Source organism: Neomonachus schauinslandi, chromosome 15 (assembly GCF_002201575.2).
Source record: "Neomonachus schauinslandi chromosome 15, ASM220157v2, whole genome shotgun sequence".
Taxonomy (NCBI): Eukaryota; Metazoa; Chordata; class Mammalia; order Carnivora; family Phocidae; genus Neomonachus; species Neomonachus schauinslandi.
In genome coordinates this window covers 17,706,352-17,719,769 of record NC_058417.1, presented here as the reverse complement: position 1 = coordinate 17,719,769, position 13,418 = coordinate 17,706,352, and the positions used below count along the sequence as shown (strand labels likewise).

Sequence of the window (13,418 nt, the reverse complement as noted above, 5' to 3'; positions counted from 1 at the left end):
AAAACAACTCTTCTGGAGCCCCTCACCTCAGTAGCCAGCTGGTGCAGATTTGCCTGTTCAATGTCCATGTACCAGTCGCCATGGAACAGAAGACGGCTCTTGTCCCACCAGGGCAAGGGGGGGCTGGGGTCAGCTGAGGGCTTGGTCAAGAGGTCCAGAGACTGGCTAATCAGTGTCCAGGCTGGATCCCAGCAAGGGCCCCATACCACTGTGTACTGAAAGATTTCCGCTAGGACAGAGGAGCAAAGGGTACAGCTTGTTACACAACTTCTCTCATCACTCCAGAAGGCCTCAGCTCCTCTCCCATCCCAGCCATCACCACGTCCCTCAGTCAAACCGACTGCCCTCCTCTACTCACAGCGGAAGTCGTGGTAGAACTTGAGTGGGGGCATGTTCCTCTCTACTGCCACATTACCCCATGGAAGCCCCAAGTGCAAGATCTGACGCCTCCGGGAGCAAGGCTGACCACTCTGCTCAGTGCCCACAAGTCGACCCATCAGCCGCCAGTCACGTATCTCGAACAGGTACCGGGGATAATCTCTTATCCGGACTGTTATTACAGGAAGGATATACGCTATTTAGAGGACTGTCTCAACATTCTCAAGCATTTTCTCCCCTGCCACAACTTTTACCCATCTACTTAACAAGATCAACTGAGAGAACAAGAGCTGGCAGTTGGGAGAAAAGCTGGAAAAGGGCGCAGAGACACTGAGCAGACGGTGAGAGTAGTAACACCAAGATGCAAGAGGCACACTAACCCTGAAGATGACTGTGTTAGTTGTCCTTTATGTTAGCCAAGCAGTTTCAGGGTGAAATTCAGGAACAAAGAAAGGAAGAAGAGCCCACCCATCCCACTCCACCCATCCAAAAACTACCACAGTTCCCAATATAACTGAGCTCCTCTGTAGTCACTCAAAGAGCTTTCTAGAGCTCTGAGGGCAAACACCACACTCTGCAAATAAGGAAGGGCTACTTACCCAAAAATGTCTTAACACTGCACTTGAGCATACGACACCACTGAATGACAAGATCTACCCCCTCGGCAGGAAAAGGGCTGCCTGGATCAAGCTCTTGAACTTGCTCTACTACACGCTCAGGCCCATGGAAGGAGGCATCTGCCAGAGCTACCAGCTCTAGTCCTGCCAGGCTCCAAGTGAGCAGTGCCCGGCGCATAGGTGTGTTGCCATAGAGACGACGGGAGCGCTGAATGTAGATTTCAATGTTTTTATGTTCCAAAGAGGCATAGAGCTCCTCAATTTTACGGGCTGGCAATAACTCCCCGTGTTGCTTCCGAAGGGCAGCCACCTTGGCATCCAGCAGCTGCAGCCTTTTGGCACTCTCCTTACTTTCATCCTTCATCAGTTCATAGTTATCACGAAGTTTCACCTCAAAGACGTCATCCAGGAAAATCCATGAGAAGTGCTGAACCTTCAAGAGTAGATCAGGTGGGAGTGGGGCAGGGCTTGGAGAAGCCTGAGCATGAGTTCCTCGATGCAGCCCCTTCAGCCATTTCTGAACTCCCACAGCCTCATCCAGAGTTCGAGAGAAATCATACTGATAAGGAAACTCCACTGAGACTGAGCCCAGGGACAGGAGCCAAACACGGTTCCGGAGGGTCTGCAGCCCAGGGAAAGGGTTCCGGTGCAGGATCATCTCCTCCAGTTCAGGCAGCAGCTGTACCTCCACCTCCTTGAAGTGGAAGATGCTATTGCCATCAAAGCCAGCAGCCAGCTCTGGGCAGTAGGCCTGCAGTGAACCCCCATGCCGGCTCAGCGACACGCTCTCCGCAGCCAGGGTAATGAACTTGTCCTCAGCTACAAAAGCTGTCAGCTTGGCTGTGCTCACCTCTAGCGTCAGGTTTAGTAGCCGCTTTGGGGGAGATGGCTCAGGGAGAAGGCCTTCGGGTTCAGACACAGTCACTGGAGGCTCTAGTGCAAGGAGTGGAGCAGACTCGGGAAACAGAGTAGCTCTTAGTAGGTCTCGGCAATGCAGGGTAGCCAGGATGTGCTGGTATAGGGACATGTGATCTGGGGGGCTCCAAAGTAAGGTGAGCCCTGTACCACACTGAACCTTCAGGGAGCAAGAGAAGGGATCTGTCAATTACAATGTCCCAAAACAGGAGAGATGGCTGGGATTATTATTATACATGCACACCTGGGTCAAGAACCATCTCCACTCAGAACCGCTTCCTGAGCAACTACATCAATTGCTCCCTTGCCTTGTTCCCCTTAGTATGAATATACTGAGCTAACAGTTCTTATTTATATGTCAGAGCACTTACAACACTTTTGAGTTCCCAACTGGATTCTAGATTGTCCGAGAGTATAGGCCGTGTGTGTTGACTCTTTAATATCTACCATAGGATATGCAGTATATACAGCACATACTTAATAAGTCATTTGGCTTTTTATTTCTGTGAGTTATCTTTCTATAATAGCCACACTCTGTATAATAACCACTGCAACAATCAATTTAAAAATGTTTTATGCTGGGACGCCTGGGTGGCTCAGTTGTTAAGCGTCTGCCTTCGGCTCAGGTCATGATCCCAGGGTCCTGAGATCGAGCCCCGCATCGGGCTCCCTGCTCAGCGGGGAGTCTACTTCTCCCTCTGCCCCTCACCCCACTCGTGCTCTCTCTCTCACTCTTTATCTCAAATAAATAAATAAAATCTTTAAAAAAAAAATGTTTCATGCAATGATTGCATCTTGACTTAATTTTTTTTAAAGATTTTATTTATTCATTTTAGGGGGGAGAGAGAGTGTGTGCGAGTGGGGATGGGCAGAGGGAGAGGGAGAAAATATGTGAAGAAGAGTTCACACTGAGCACAGAGCCTGACATGGGGCTCGATCCCACAACTGCGAGATCACAACCTGAGCAGAAACCAAGAATCAGACACTCAACCAACGGAGCCACCCAGGCGCCCCTTGACTTAATTCTTAAAAAGTATAAAAAGGACTGACCACACAAGTCAATACAGCAACTAACTTATATGAAAGTATGCCTCAAAGAAAGGAGTCCTTGTAAGCTTAAAAAACAAAGTCAATTCTGAATAGTTAAGCAGAGAAAATTTAAATTCCAGAAGAGAAAAATGCCTTTGAGTTCCAGCCTCTGAAAAGGCAACTCCTCCTTCCAAAGGAAGCTGAAGTCTGACAATTAGAAAGATATACCACTCCCTTCCTAAGAGTGTTCCATATTCACCTGATACCCTGGGGAGGAAGATCTTGGAAAGCCTCTTAAAACTTGCCGGTGCCTCCATCTTCAGATCCCTTCCAACCTTTTATTTTTTTAAAGACTATTTTTAAGGTGTCTCTACACCCAACGTGGGGCTCAAACTTACAACCCCAAGATCAAGAGTCACATACTCCACCAATTGAGCCAGCCAGGCACCCCTCCCTTCCAGCTTTTTAATGAGCTGAGTACTTCAGCGAAATAACACCAGATCATGATCTTTAAAAAAAAGTCCCTTATTTTTCAGAGATATGCACTGAAATATTTACAGTTGAAATTGTATGTCCTGGTATATGTCTGCTTCAAAATAATCCGGGAGCGGGCAGCAGGGCAACTGGTGGGTATACAGCTGAAATAAGTTGGTCATAAGTGGTAATTACTGAAGCTGGGTATGGATATATACAAGTTCATATATTCTCTCTAGTTCTGTGTACATTTTACATTCCATAATAAAGAGTTAAAAACATACAGAAAAAACCAGGACAAAAAGAATAATACAAGGTGTCATATTTCTCACAGATGAGTTTCACAACAGACTCAGAAGACTGGGAAATGCTCTTCAGCCTAGAGAAAAACCAACCTGACTCCACCTCCCCACAGAAGCATTACCTCCAGAGAGCGGATGCTGCTGTGATAGGTGATGGAGAGCATGGAGAGGCTGAGCACGGGAGTGGGGATGTCAGGAGCCTTGCAGCAGGGCTGCATCTTCTCTGTGACTGACTTCACCAGGGCAAGCACAAGTCCCTGGACACCCACAGTGGAGGTTTCAGCACTTCCCAGGACAGTCAGCGTGTCCAGTCGGACCTCGGAAGCACCTAACATCCAGAAACCACGTAGCATTGGTTCTCAGCTCTCGAACGGCAACTTCAGCCTTCACTCTCCTTTCTTACTCATTCCCTTCACTCTAGTTCTCTTTATTCCCTATACCTCCCTAAGTTCATTCCTCATGTTTCAGGGAAATTCTTCCTTTCCTATCTTACCATACCTAAATCTGGAAAAGCCAAAGAAGCTTCCTAACTCCTACAAAGTGCCCAGAGATATATCAGTTACTCTCCAGAACTGAACACATAAGGAAATAAAAAACTACGCATATCTCAATTTCTAGATCAACTATCAAGGCTTTTTTTTTTTTAAATAAATCTTGCCTAATACTTAGTATCTTCTATTAACCTTTAAGAACTATCAAGAAACCTAACAGTTATGTAAGACCTTCCAGCATCTCATGCCTTTAATTTAGAAAAAGGCCAAATAATCACCTTCATTAAATGAGAAGGAGCAGACTGAACCAGCATAATCTGCTTAGATTACAAACTACTCACTTAGGTATAGACTCCCTGTTCCACTTACCAACCAGGGCAGAAAGTGTGAACAAGTTCATGTCCTCCACCTTCAAGTCCACCTTCCACAGTAATGACACAGATTCCCCAAATGAAGATTCTCTAGTGAAAGCTGACTTCCCAGATTGTGTGTCCATCAAGGATAAAATGCGAGAGAGACATTGGGCACAGGTATCTGATGCTTCTACCTGCAGTCCACGGATGGTACAATCAAGAAAGAGGGTATCCGACTGGGTGCTAGACAGGCCCAAAGGCTGGTTATAGCTACCCTAGAAAAGGAGAGCCCCATTAGGAACATGCAGAACACAACAGTTCTGTAACACCCTGATGCATCATCTTCTGCCAAAAAGGTGATCCGTGCTCGAAAGCATGGCAGGAAAAGGAAACTGTATGGCCCCTGTTCCCCAAAGTCCCCACCTACCTGTAGCGTTAAGGAGTCCAGGACAAGTGCCTCACCCCAAACATGCATATTGGGTGGATGGGGTGCCCGCTGAATGTGGGAGTCACTGCCCACCCGCCAGCAGAGATGGTCCACAGTTAGGACACCCCGCTGATGGATACTTTGTGGCCTCAAGTGCTGGTAATCTGAACAAAGAAGGCAGGAGAGAGTTCTATGGAGCCACTGTAGCCATCAATTGGGCCTGGCTTCACTTATTCCTATTCCATCCCGTAGTCTTACCTAGAGAGATGGAATTGAATCCCAAGGCAAAGGGTGGTGTATCACCAAGCTGAATGGAAACGTTGACATTGGAGATGGAGGTGCTAAAGATGATAGGAGCCAGGATTTGGGGGAAGGTTCTGCACAGGGACAAGACATCATTGTTTGATAAGGAAAGAACTGCGGCTTCCTGTTATGGAAAAGATACCTGAAGCTCTCAAAAGTCAGGGTGAGTTTTGTTGTGATTCTTAGGATGGAATGCAACTAGAAAATAAAAGACCGAACTCATAAGTTTGCTATTCCCAATGGTAAACTGCAAGAATGCAAGAAAGATACTAAATTGAACCATATGAAATTGCCATTTCATAGGTCAAATATAAATGTCAAATATGAATATCAGTATATCACACGATTCAACCTAATACAACCAAGGAGAAAGATTTTATTTGTCAGAGAAAGAGAGAGAGAGAAAGCACACAAGCAGGGGAAGCGGCAGGCAGAAGGAGAAGCAGGCTCCCCACTGAGCAGGGAGCCCAATGCAGGACTCAATCCCAGCACCCTGGGATCATGGCTTGAGCCAAAGGCAGACACTTAACCAACTGAGCCACCCAGGTGTCCCTGCTTCCAAGCCATTAACCTTAAGTTCTCTATGCAACACAATGCAGAGAGAGATGACACTGTCGACAGAACATATCACCTTATAATCTTAGGCAGACAAGACTGTGGATCATTTAAATTCAGTGATGCAATTGTTTATTTTGTATAATAAGGCACTGTGCTGGGCACTGAAGACATAAAAACAAAAAGGACTTCATCCTACTGTCAAAGAATCTAGTTTAATGCGGAAGATATATAAAACAGAAGTGCCATCAGGGCACCTGGGTGGCTCAGTAAGTTAAACGTCCAACTCCAGCTCAGGTCATGATCTCAGGGTGGTGGGATCAAGCCCCTGCTTGGGATTCTCTCTCCCTCTCCTTCTGCCCCTCCCCCACCGCTCCCACGCTTGCTCTCTTTCTCAAAAAATAAAAATAAATGAAACAGAATTGCTATTGAACTAATCAAATACGTATTTAACACAACATGCCACTTTAAAGATTTTATTTATTTATTTGAGAGAGAGAAAGAGCATGAGAGAGGGGAGGGTCAGAGGGAGCAGCAGACTCCCTGCTGAGCAGGGAGCCCAACGTGGGACTCAATCCCGGGACTCCAGGATCATGAGCTGAGCGGAAGGCAGTCATTTAACCAACTGAGCCACCCCGGCGCCCCATACAATATGCCACTTTAGATCAAAAGAATCTGGGCGCCTGGGTGGCTCAGCCGTTGAGCGTCTGCCTTCGGCTCAAGCCATGATCCCAGGGTCCTGGGATCGAGTCCCACATCGGGCTCCCTGCTCGACAGGAAGCCTGCTTCTCCCTCTCCCACTCCCCCTGCTTGTGTTCCTGCTCTCACTATCTCTCTCTCTGTCAAATAAATAAATATATAAAATCTTTAAAAACAAAAACAAAAAAAAACAACAAAAAAAAAGAATCTCAGGGGATAAAGGGAGTGAGAACAACATTCCATGTATTTCTGAGCCAGAGTCTGTCTCTGGTCCAGGCACCTGAATTGGACGCTGAAGCTGCTACATTTCCTGTACCACCGTGATGAGGATCAGCTGCCTCTTCGAAGCACTGACCTTTTCTTTCTTTGCTTAAAACCGGATGAACTAGACTCTTGGGTCTCCAGCGCTAGCAGGTGCAGCCACTGGGCGAATTCCTGGTGCCGGTAATGAACGATACACGTGTTCAAGACCACGGAGGCTGAGAAGTCAATGGTGGTCACCTGGAAATGACACCAGAACTGCGGGGTCGGGTTTTAGCTCAGTAGCTCACAATGCAATGATACAGGGAGAGAGCAGAGAAAGGAATGAGTCTTGGGATCACAGTCAACACACCTGCACACTAGCCTTGAGGGAGTTGAGACAGACAATGCGCTGGCGGCTCTGGGACAGCAACAACCCATCTGTGAGGGCAAAGAGCAGATCAGAGAAGAACACTGGGGAAAACAACAGGTAAAACTAGGAGAGGATCAGAGACAGGCAAGCAGATGAATAGACTATCAACAAAACTCATGAGTTGGGGCTTTTTTCTCTCAGTATGTTCCCTTCTTCCCATCCCCAGCTACACTGATATTAAGAAGGCCAACTGGGACATGGGGGAAAGGGAGGGTCTAGTCCTCTCGGTACCAACATCCCCCCCCAGGAACCTTTCAGTAGGACTTCAGTGCTCATCTGTGCCATATCAGAGTTTGCTGTGAAGCTTCGAAGAGGCAGCTGATCCTCATCACGGTGGTACAGGAAATGTAGCAGCTTCAGCGTCCAATTCAGGTGCCTGGACCAGAGACAGACTCTGGCTCAGAAATACATGGAATGTTGTTCTCACTCCCTTTATCCCCACAGACAAACTCAGTGCAGTGCAGCTACTAGGCTGGTTATAGAGACCCCAGCATATTGCTCACCTCTTTTGACTATTCATGGACAGCACCACACTTGTGATCTCCATTTTCACCTTGACCTGATCTGGCAGCTGCTGAAGGAGGTACAGGCCAGGCAGAGTTGGCTCAGCCAAGTTCTCTGTCACCTCTGAAAACATGAATGAATAACACAAGAGCCATCAATCCTTAACACACTCAAGTCTCCCAAAATGCCCCATCCTCTTTGGCCAAATCTTCCCACATAAGTAGGCTAACCAAAGGCCCAATCCTAGGCCACAAGGCAAATATCCCAGAGATCCAGGCACCCGCTGTACTTCCTTCCCCGGAATTTAAAAAACAGTATGGGGAACAGGTTGATATAATGCAAAGAATATGGACTTTAGGGCAAAATAATTTACACCCCATTTTTACAAATGACTAGCTCTATGACCTCAGTCAAGTCACCTATCTGCTCTTCTTGGCTTCAGTTTTCTCATTTGTGATATGCTGAGAATTTAGTGAGAGACAATACAGAAAACTCATACTACAAATCTAATTCACGATAATTACCTACTAAATGTTAGTTCTTTCCCTCACCACAAGTAAACGCCCTATTTCTTTTAGCTATCCTTGGCGTCAAAGGTCATGCTGAATAACAAATCACACCTAAATTGAGACCACTATTTGTATGTAATTCCAGAATAATCAGAGAACAGCGCAGCCAAGAAGCTTACTGACCAGGGCTTTACCTGGACAAGGAACAGGTTTGGGTGCCAGGCTTGGGCCCGGACGTAGCAGCTGACTATGGAAAAGGCCCTCGTGCAGTTCCGCATGGAGTGTCCACATATCCACAGAGATCGCCTTCAGTTGCCGACTGCTGATGCCCACCTCTACACACAACTTTAGGGCCAGTGAGAGCTCCGCAAGGCAGGTATCCTCCTGCAGGGAGGATAAGCCTCTAAGGCGTTAAGATATAGGGAGTCTAGGAGTTTAGGGTCAAAATGCAGTGGTCTAGAACACCACCTTGAGAGAACCCCCCATAAGCATACAGAATCTAGAATGTAAGCTCCTTCATATCTTACACCCAGAAGGACACAAGGCATCTAAATGACCACAGCATACTCACCAACTGGCCACTCTTTAGAACTTTGCTGTTGATCTGATTTAGGCTCACCTCACATTTCAGCCTGGGAAAGGAAAAAAATTAAGAGCACTTGGAGCCTTTCCTCACCATTTAACTTCAGTCAAGCTTTATTGGCTAAAAGGAACAAGGCAAAGAGAAGTGCCTAATCTTAGCCTCTCCTCAAATTGCTACAGAATGAGAACTAGACACCTTTATAAAACCCTGACATCCACCCGCGCGGAAACAACTATAAGGCAAGAATGGGACTACCAGACCCTCTTTTACCCAGTGATTACCTTTTCCCATCACTATCCAAAAGAAAGCTGCTTTCTCTGATCTGAATGTGCCACAAAGACTCAGAAGTAGCCACCTTGAGAACCATGATGTTTATAGAATCTACATGAATGGAGAAGAGCTAGAAAGAAGCAGCAAAAATAGTCATTAATATCAAGGCACTGCCTTTCCTTTCCAGTAGAGAAAGAATAAGAGGCAGCTCTTGGTATTATATTCCCAAAACAGTAGAAAAATCCACCCATCACTCTACAGCCAGCCATCCCTACTACAGTCCAGGAAAGTGGGAGAAGTATCTCACCTGACAGAAGATCTTCAGTAAGGAAGGACTGAACGACAGTTCCTTTTGATGCACCCCAGTGCTCTGGGAAAATGGGGCAAATAGGCCAGAAACCTTCTGTAGGTCCGTTCTGATACGCACTTCTCCAAAGCACAATGCCACACAGCGTCTGCCCAGAAGAGAGACCTCACTGCCGTCAGGTCCAGCCCTTTCCTAGCAGTCTCCTCCCCTCCCCAACATTCACTCTCTCATCCTCCCTAAAAATGTAGCTCAAATCATGGACAACAGTCTCATAATAGTTATCAATATATGTCTCACAAAATAATAGCTTCCAGGCTAACCGGGAGACATCAGCAAAACCCCAGTCCCCTCCTCAGGCTGTGAGGCCTCTGCAAAATGTCATTCTGCAAACCCCAACCCCAAAATATTCCCCAAGGGAAGAGTGAGAATGTAGGGTACTCACGGCAGATCATGGCTAAGGAGTTTGCTGGAAATCCACAGGCTATCAATTTCCTAAAACAGTGTGGAAAAGAGCTTTGTACACTAGCTTCTAAGTAAGCCATGAGCAGCTTGACAGCCAGGAAAGGTTCTAAGAAGAGGAGGAAGTGCTATAGCCTTTCCACTAAATATTCTCTACTCCATTTCCACCAACTTCTCTCCTCAGCACTATATCCTGCTCCTCACAATGACATTGGTTGAACTTGCTCAGTATTTCTCTTTTATGGATATGTTACTATTTCTCCTCTTAAATTGGAACAGTAAGCTCTTCTATTTCCTGTTATCTTTTTTTCTGTGCTTAGTTCTGTATCTTTCTTATTGCACCCTGAACACTCTGTGCCTTATAAGCATTTTTAACTCAACAACTTGCATCAATCCCAGTGTTTCCAAACTAACTCTAAAATCATCTTGGCAAAGAGATGACAAGGCTGGGCTAACGAGGAAAGCCACCCAGAATTTTAGGAAAAAAAAGAAATAAAAAGTTAAAATTTAGCTGAGTCCACCCCACACACATACCTAGGGAGTTCCCCAAGACTCACCACTGTTTGCTGGTGCTGCTGAAACTTAAGGCTGACATTCTGGATCCAAAAAAAGGACCCAATCTTTAGCTCTGCCTGCAGCTTCCGCTGACACCACTTGGTGGCCAACCGGACCACAAACCACCTGCAGAAAAATCCCTGTGAGTTCACAGGACCCTCTCTCAATTTTGGCTTTCCTCACCCCTTCCTGGTCCTAGAAGGCCTTGCAAAAAGGTTATGTCCTAAAGCTGGATCTTCTGGGCAACTCTCCGGTTTCCCAAAACAATACTCTGTCACATACACTCAGCCATAAAGATCAAGACCCTAGCCCTGGAGTGTCCCCTCCACCCAAATGAAATCAGACAAACTACAGTCCACCTCCTAAATTGGGGACAAAGAAAGCAATCCTTCCAATCCTTAGGAACCCCAGATTAAGAAAGAAGAGGCCCGAAGGGGAGTCGAAATACAGGCAGCCGTGTCAGACGTGCCATCACACACTCCCCCACAGGGTCTCTTTCTCCGCCCTCCAGACAGGTGTCAGCAAGAAGGCACCGTGGGTTCACACCCGGCTGGCTCAAATGCCGCTCTCCCCTGGGTTGCCAGACCTGTTCCGGCTCCTAGGGCGAGGCTGCAGGTGCCCTCTGCGCTCGGTGAAAGGGACACTCAGGGGCGAAAGAACGGGGAAAGGGAGGCCACTGAGCCGGGCCCCTCTTCACAGACACACCTATTCAGCTCCCAGCCTCAGCATCTCCTCAGGCCTCGCCCGCTCCCTCAGTGTTCCGAACTCCCAGTTTCTCGGTGCCAGACCGGACCGTACGCCCCCGCTCAAGCCAGCCGCGCGCCCCCTCCGCGGCCCCCCTCGGGCCCTCCCTCTCCGCCGCCCGCGCACCTTCCCCTCCAGCCCCCTTCCCCTCCCGCGCGCCTTTCCAGCGCGCGCCCCCCTCCTCAGTCTCTCTTCCTTCCCCAGCCCCCGCCCGCTGTAGCCGGGATCCCCTCACCGGCCTAAGAAGAGGGCGCTGAGGGCAACCAAAAGCAAGGCCAACAGCGCGGAGAACAGGGGCATTCCGGCCCCGGCCCGGGCTGGCTCCGGCCCCCGCCCTGCCGGGGCCCCCCCCCCTACGCCGGCTCCGCTCTGCGCCGCCGCGGGCCGACCAGTCGCACGCGCAGGAAGGGCGCTGGACAAGGAAGCGTTGGCGCGCGTGCACCCCGCCCCCCGCAGCCCGCCAGCCAGCCAGCTGTCTCCCTGCTCCACTCCTCCCCGCGCCAGCGATCCGGCAGGGCCGACCGACGGCCTGCGCGAAGTACAGGCGTGGCTCCAGAAGAGACGCGGCGCGGGGGGGAAGGGGGGCGGACCTCGCGCCGACTGACACTCACGCCCCGCCCCTGGACCCACCCTTCCGCACCCGGAAATGCGGAGCCTGGGGCTTGCAGGAGACCTGAGTCTGAGCCCGTCCCCAGGCTGGCAACAGACTTGGCTGTCTCATTTCAGTGGCGGAGCTCCACTTTCAAAGCACTTTTCCAGGGTGGTTACAGAGTCCGCTTGGCCACTTACGGTCCGGACTGAGGGTACTGAGGAAGTTTTACCCCTAGGTCATACGAAATAGCTGTCCTATCTTACTCAAAGCCTCGCCTTAAAATCCCTGAGGAAAGCAAGAATTTAAATACGTCAGTTAAAATTCATACCTCATTCCACCCACAGAGGAATGAGTTTTTCATTCATTTTAGTTTGAATACTGTTCTAGTCAATTAATATGTACTGACCTACTGTGTGAGCAACGCAATTTTCTGGACACTTCGTTGGACAAGTTTTCAGTTTCTACTGTGTACAGCACAATTTGGGCACTGAGCTGAGGGGATACTACAGAAATAGAGAATATTGTTCTTACCTCTCAACAACAAATAGTTTATCTTGGAAGCAAACATAATTGCAGGAAATAGATAATTAAGGATCAACTTTATTTTGCCTGTTTCCTTCTCTGTGAAATGAGGAAACTGGACAAAGATCCCAACTCTAATACAGTGATGCTAATACAAGCTAAACAAGTTCTGAGGATTTGAAAATAAGTACTTCATATCCCTTTGCTCTTACATCCTAATCTCCACAAATGTCCTTCAAGATTTTACTTGGAAACTCTTTTCCACTCCTTCAGAAAAGCACCATTTCAATTTTCACATTGGGTTGCCCATAGTTTTTACCCCTCCAACTGGTTTCCTTCCTTATCTAGTCCTCTTGTTAGTCATTTCACATCTCCCCAAAGACTCCGTTTGTTTCAAATTCATACTTCTCTCTCAAGCATTATAATCTGCAGCCTCCTAGCAAGGTAGGTTCTGTCTGTGAACCCTCAGGGAAGGCCCAACAACTCAGTTAAAACTCTGTTCAAGCCAAGTTGGGGTACCTTGCAACACACCTCTCTATCCATATTCATCTTGTCCAATCTGGTCCCTTTACCCAGCTGATTCCTATCACTTCCTTTCTTCTCCCCAGACGGTTTCCAGCCTATTCCCAGTATTTCAATAACCTGAATTGTTGATTTTATCATTTGTCTACTTCTTTCTGGAAAGATCTCAAATGATCAATGCAACTGAAGTGGAAAGAGACCAAGTCTCTAATATCATGGGCTATGTCCATGTATGCCCAAATGTTTCACATTAAGTCCCTCTCTAAAGCAAAGGATGGGGGAGGTGGAAATTATTGTTTCTAAAAATAGAAAGTCCTGCTAGTCACTGAAATTCCAGCAGATGGCAGACACCTCTGTTCACCACTACCATGCTCAGAGGACCTAGGAGCAAACTTTCTGGAATTGACCAGCAGACAGAAAGGAAGAAATGAGGTAAGCAGAGGACAAAAGTTTTCTACCCCCTTTTCAGAGAAAGCTATTCCTACACTTATCCAAAAAAAAGCAGTTATTATCCAAGAGTGAACACAACTGTAGTGTAGTAAAAAGACTGTGAGCCAGACACAGTTGGATTCCTATCCTTATTTACTAGCTTTAAGAATTCAGGCAAGGGGGCACCTGGGTGGCTCAGTCGTTAG

The 13,418-nt window shown here is 47.7% G+C and overlaps 1 protein-coding gene across 3 annotated transcripts in view; it reads right to left on the bottom strand.

Moving 5' to 3' along the window:
• Positions 1–11,530, bottom strand: part of KIAA0100 (KIAA0100 ortholog) — a 29,168-nt gene extending 17,638 nt beyond the window's left edge. Inside the window, exons 1-18 of one of the 3 annotated variants that reach the window (XM_021703955.1) lie at positions 11,383–11,530; positions 10,406–10,529; positions 9,832–9,881; positions 9,390–9,537; positions 9,094–9,212; positions 8,801–8,861; positions 8,424–8,613; positions 7,720–7,843; positions 7,468–7,592; positions 7,157–7,224; positions 6,899–7,044; positions 5,245–5,363; positions 4,987–5,150; positions 4,576–4,834; positions 3,838–4,043; positions 978–2,070; positions 359–550; positions 27–229 (exon numbers count right to left, since the gene is read on the bottom strand). In XM_021703955.1, coding sequence (XP_021559630.1) covers positions 27–229; positions 359–550; positions 978–2,070; positions 3,838–4,043; positions 4,576–4,834; positions 4,987–5,150; positions 5,245–5,363; positions 6,899–7,044; positions 7,157–7,224; positions 7,468–7,592; positions 7,720–7,843; positions 8,424–8,613; positions 8,801–8,861; positions 9,094–9,212; positions 9,390–9,537; positions 9,832–9,881; positions 10,406–10,529; positions 11,383–11,447 — 3,456 coding nt within the window. In that variant the 5' untranslated portion in view covers positions 11,448–11,530. Of the gene's footprint in view, positions 1–26; positions 230–358; positions 551–977; positions 2,071–3,837; positions 4,044–4,575; positions 4,835–4,986; positions 5,151–5,244; positions 5,364–6,898; positions 7,045–7,156; positions 7,225–7,467; positions 7,593–7,719; positions 7,844–8,423; positions 8,614–8,800; positions 8,862–9,093; positions 9,218–9,389; positions 9,538–9,831; positions 9,882–10,405; positions 10,530–11,382 lie in introns of those variants that run through there. The other 2 variants (XM_044921346.1, XM_044921347.1) reach the window with 2 other exon arrangements.
• Between the last annotated feature and the right edge of the window lie 1,888 nt (positions 11,531–13,418).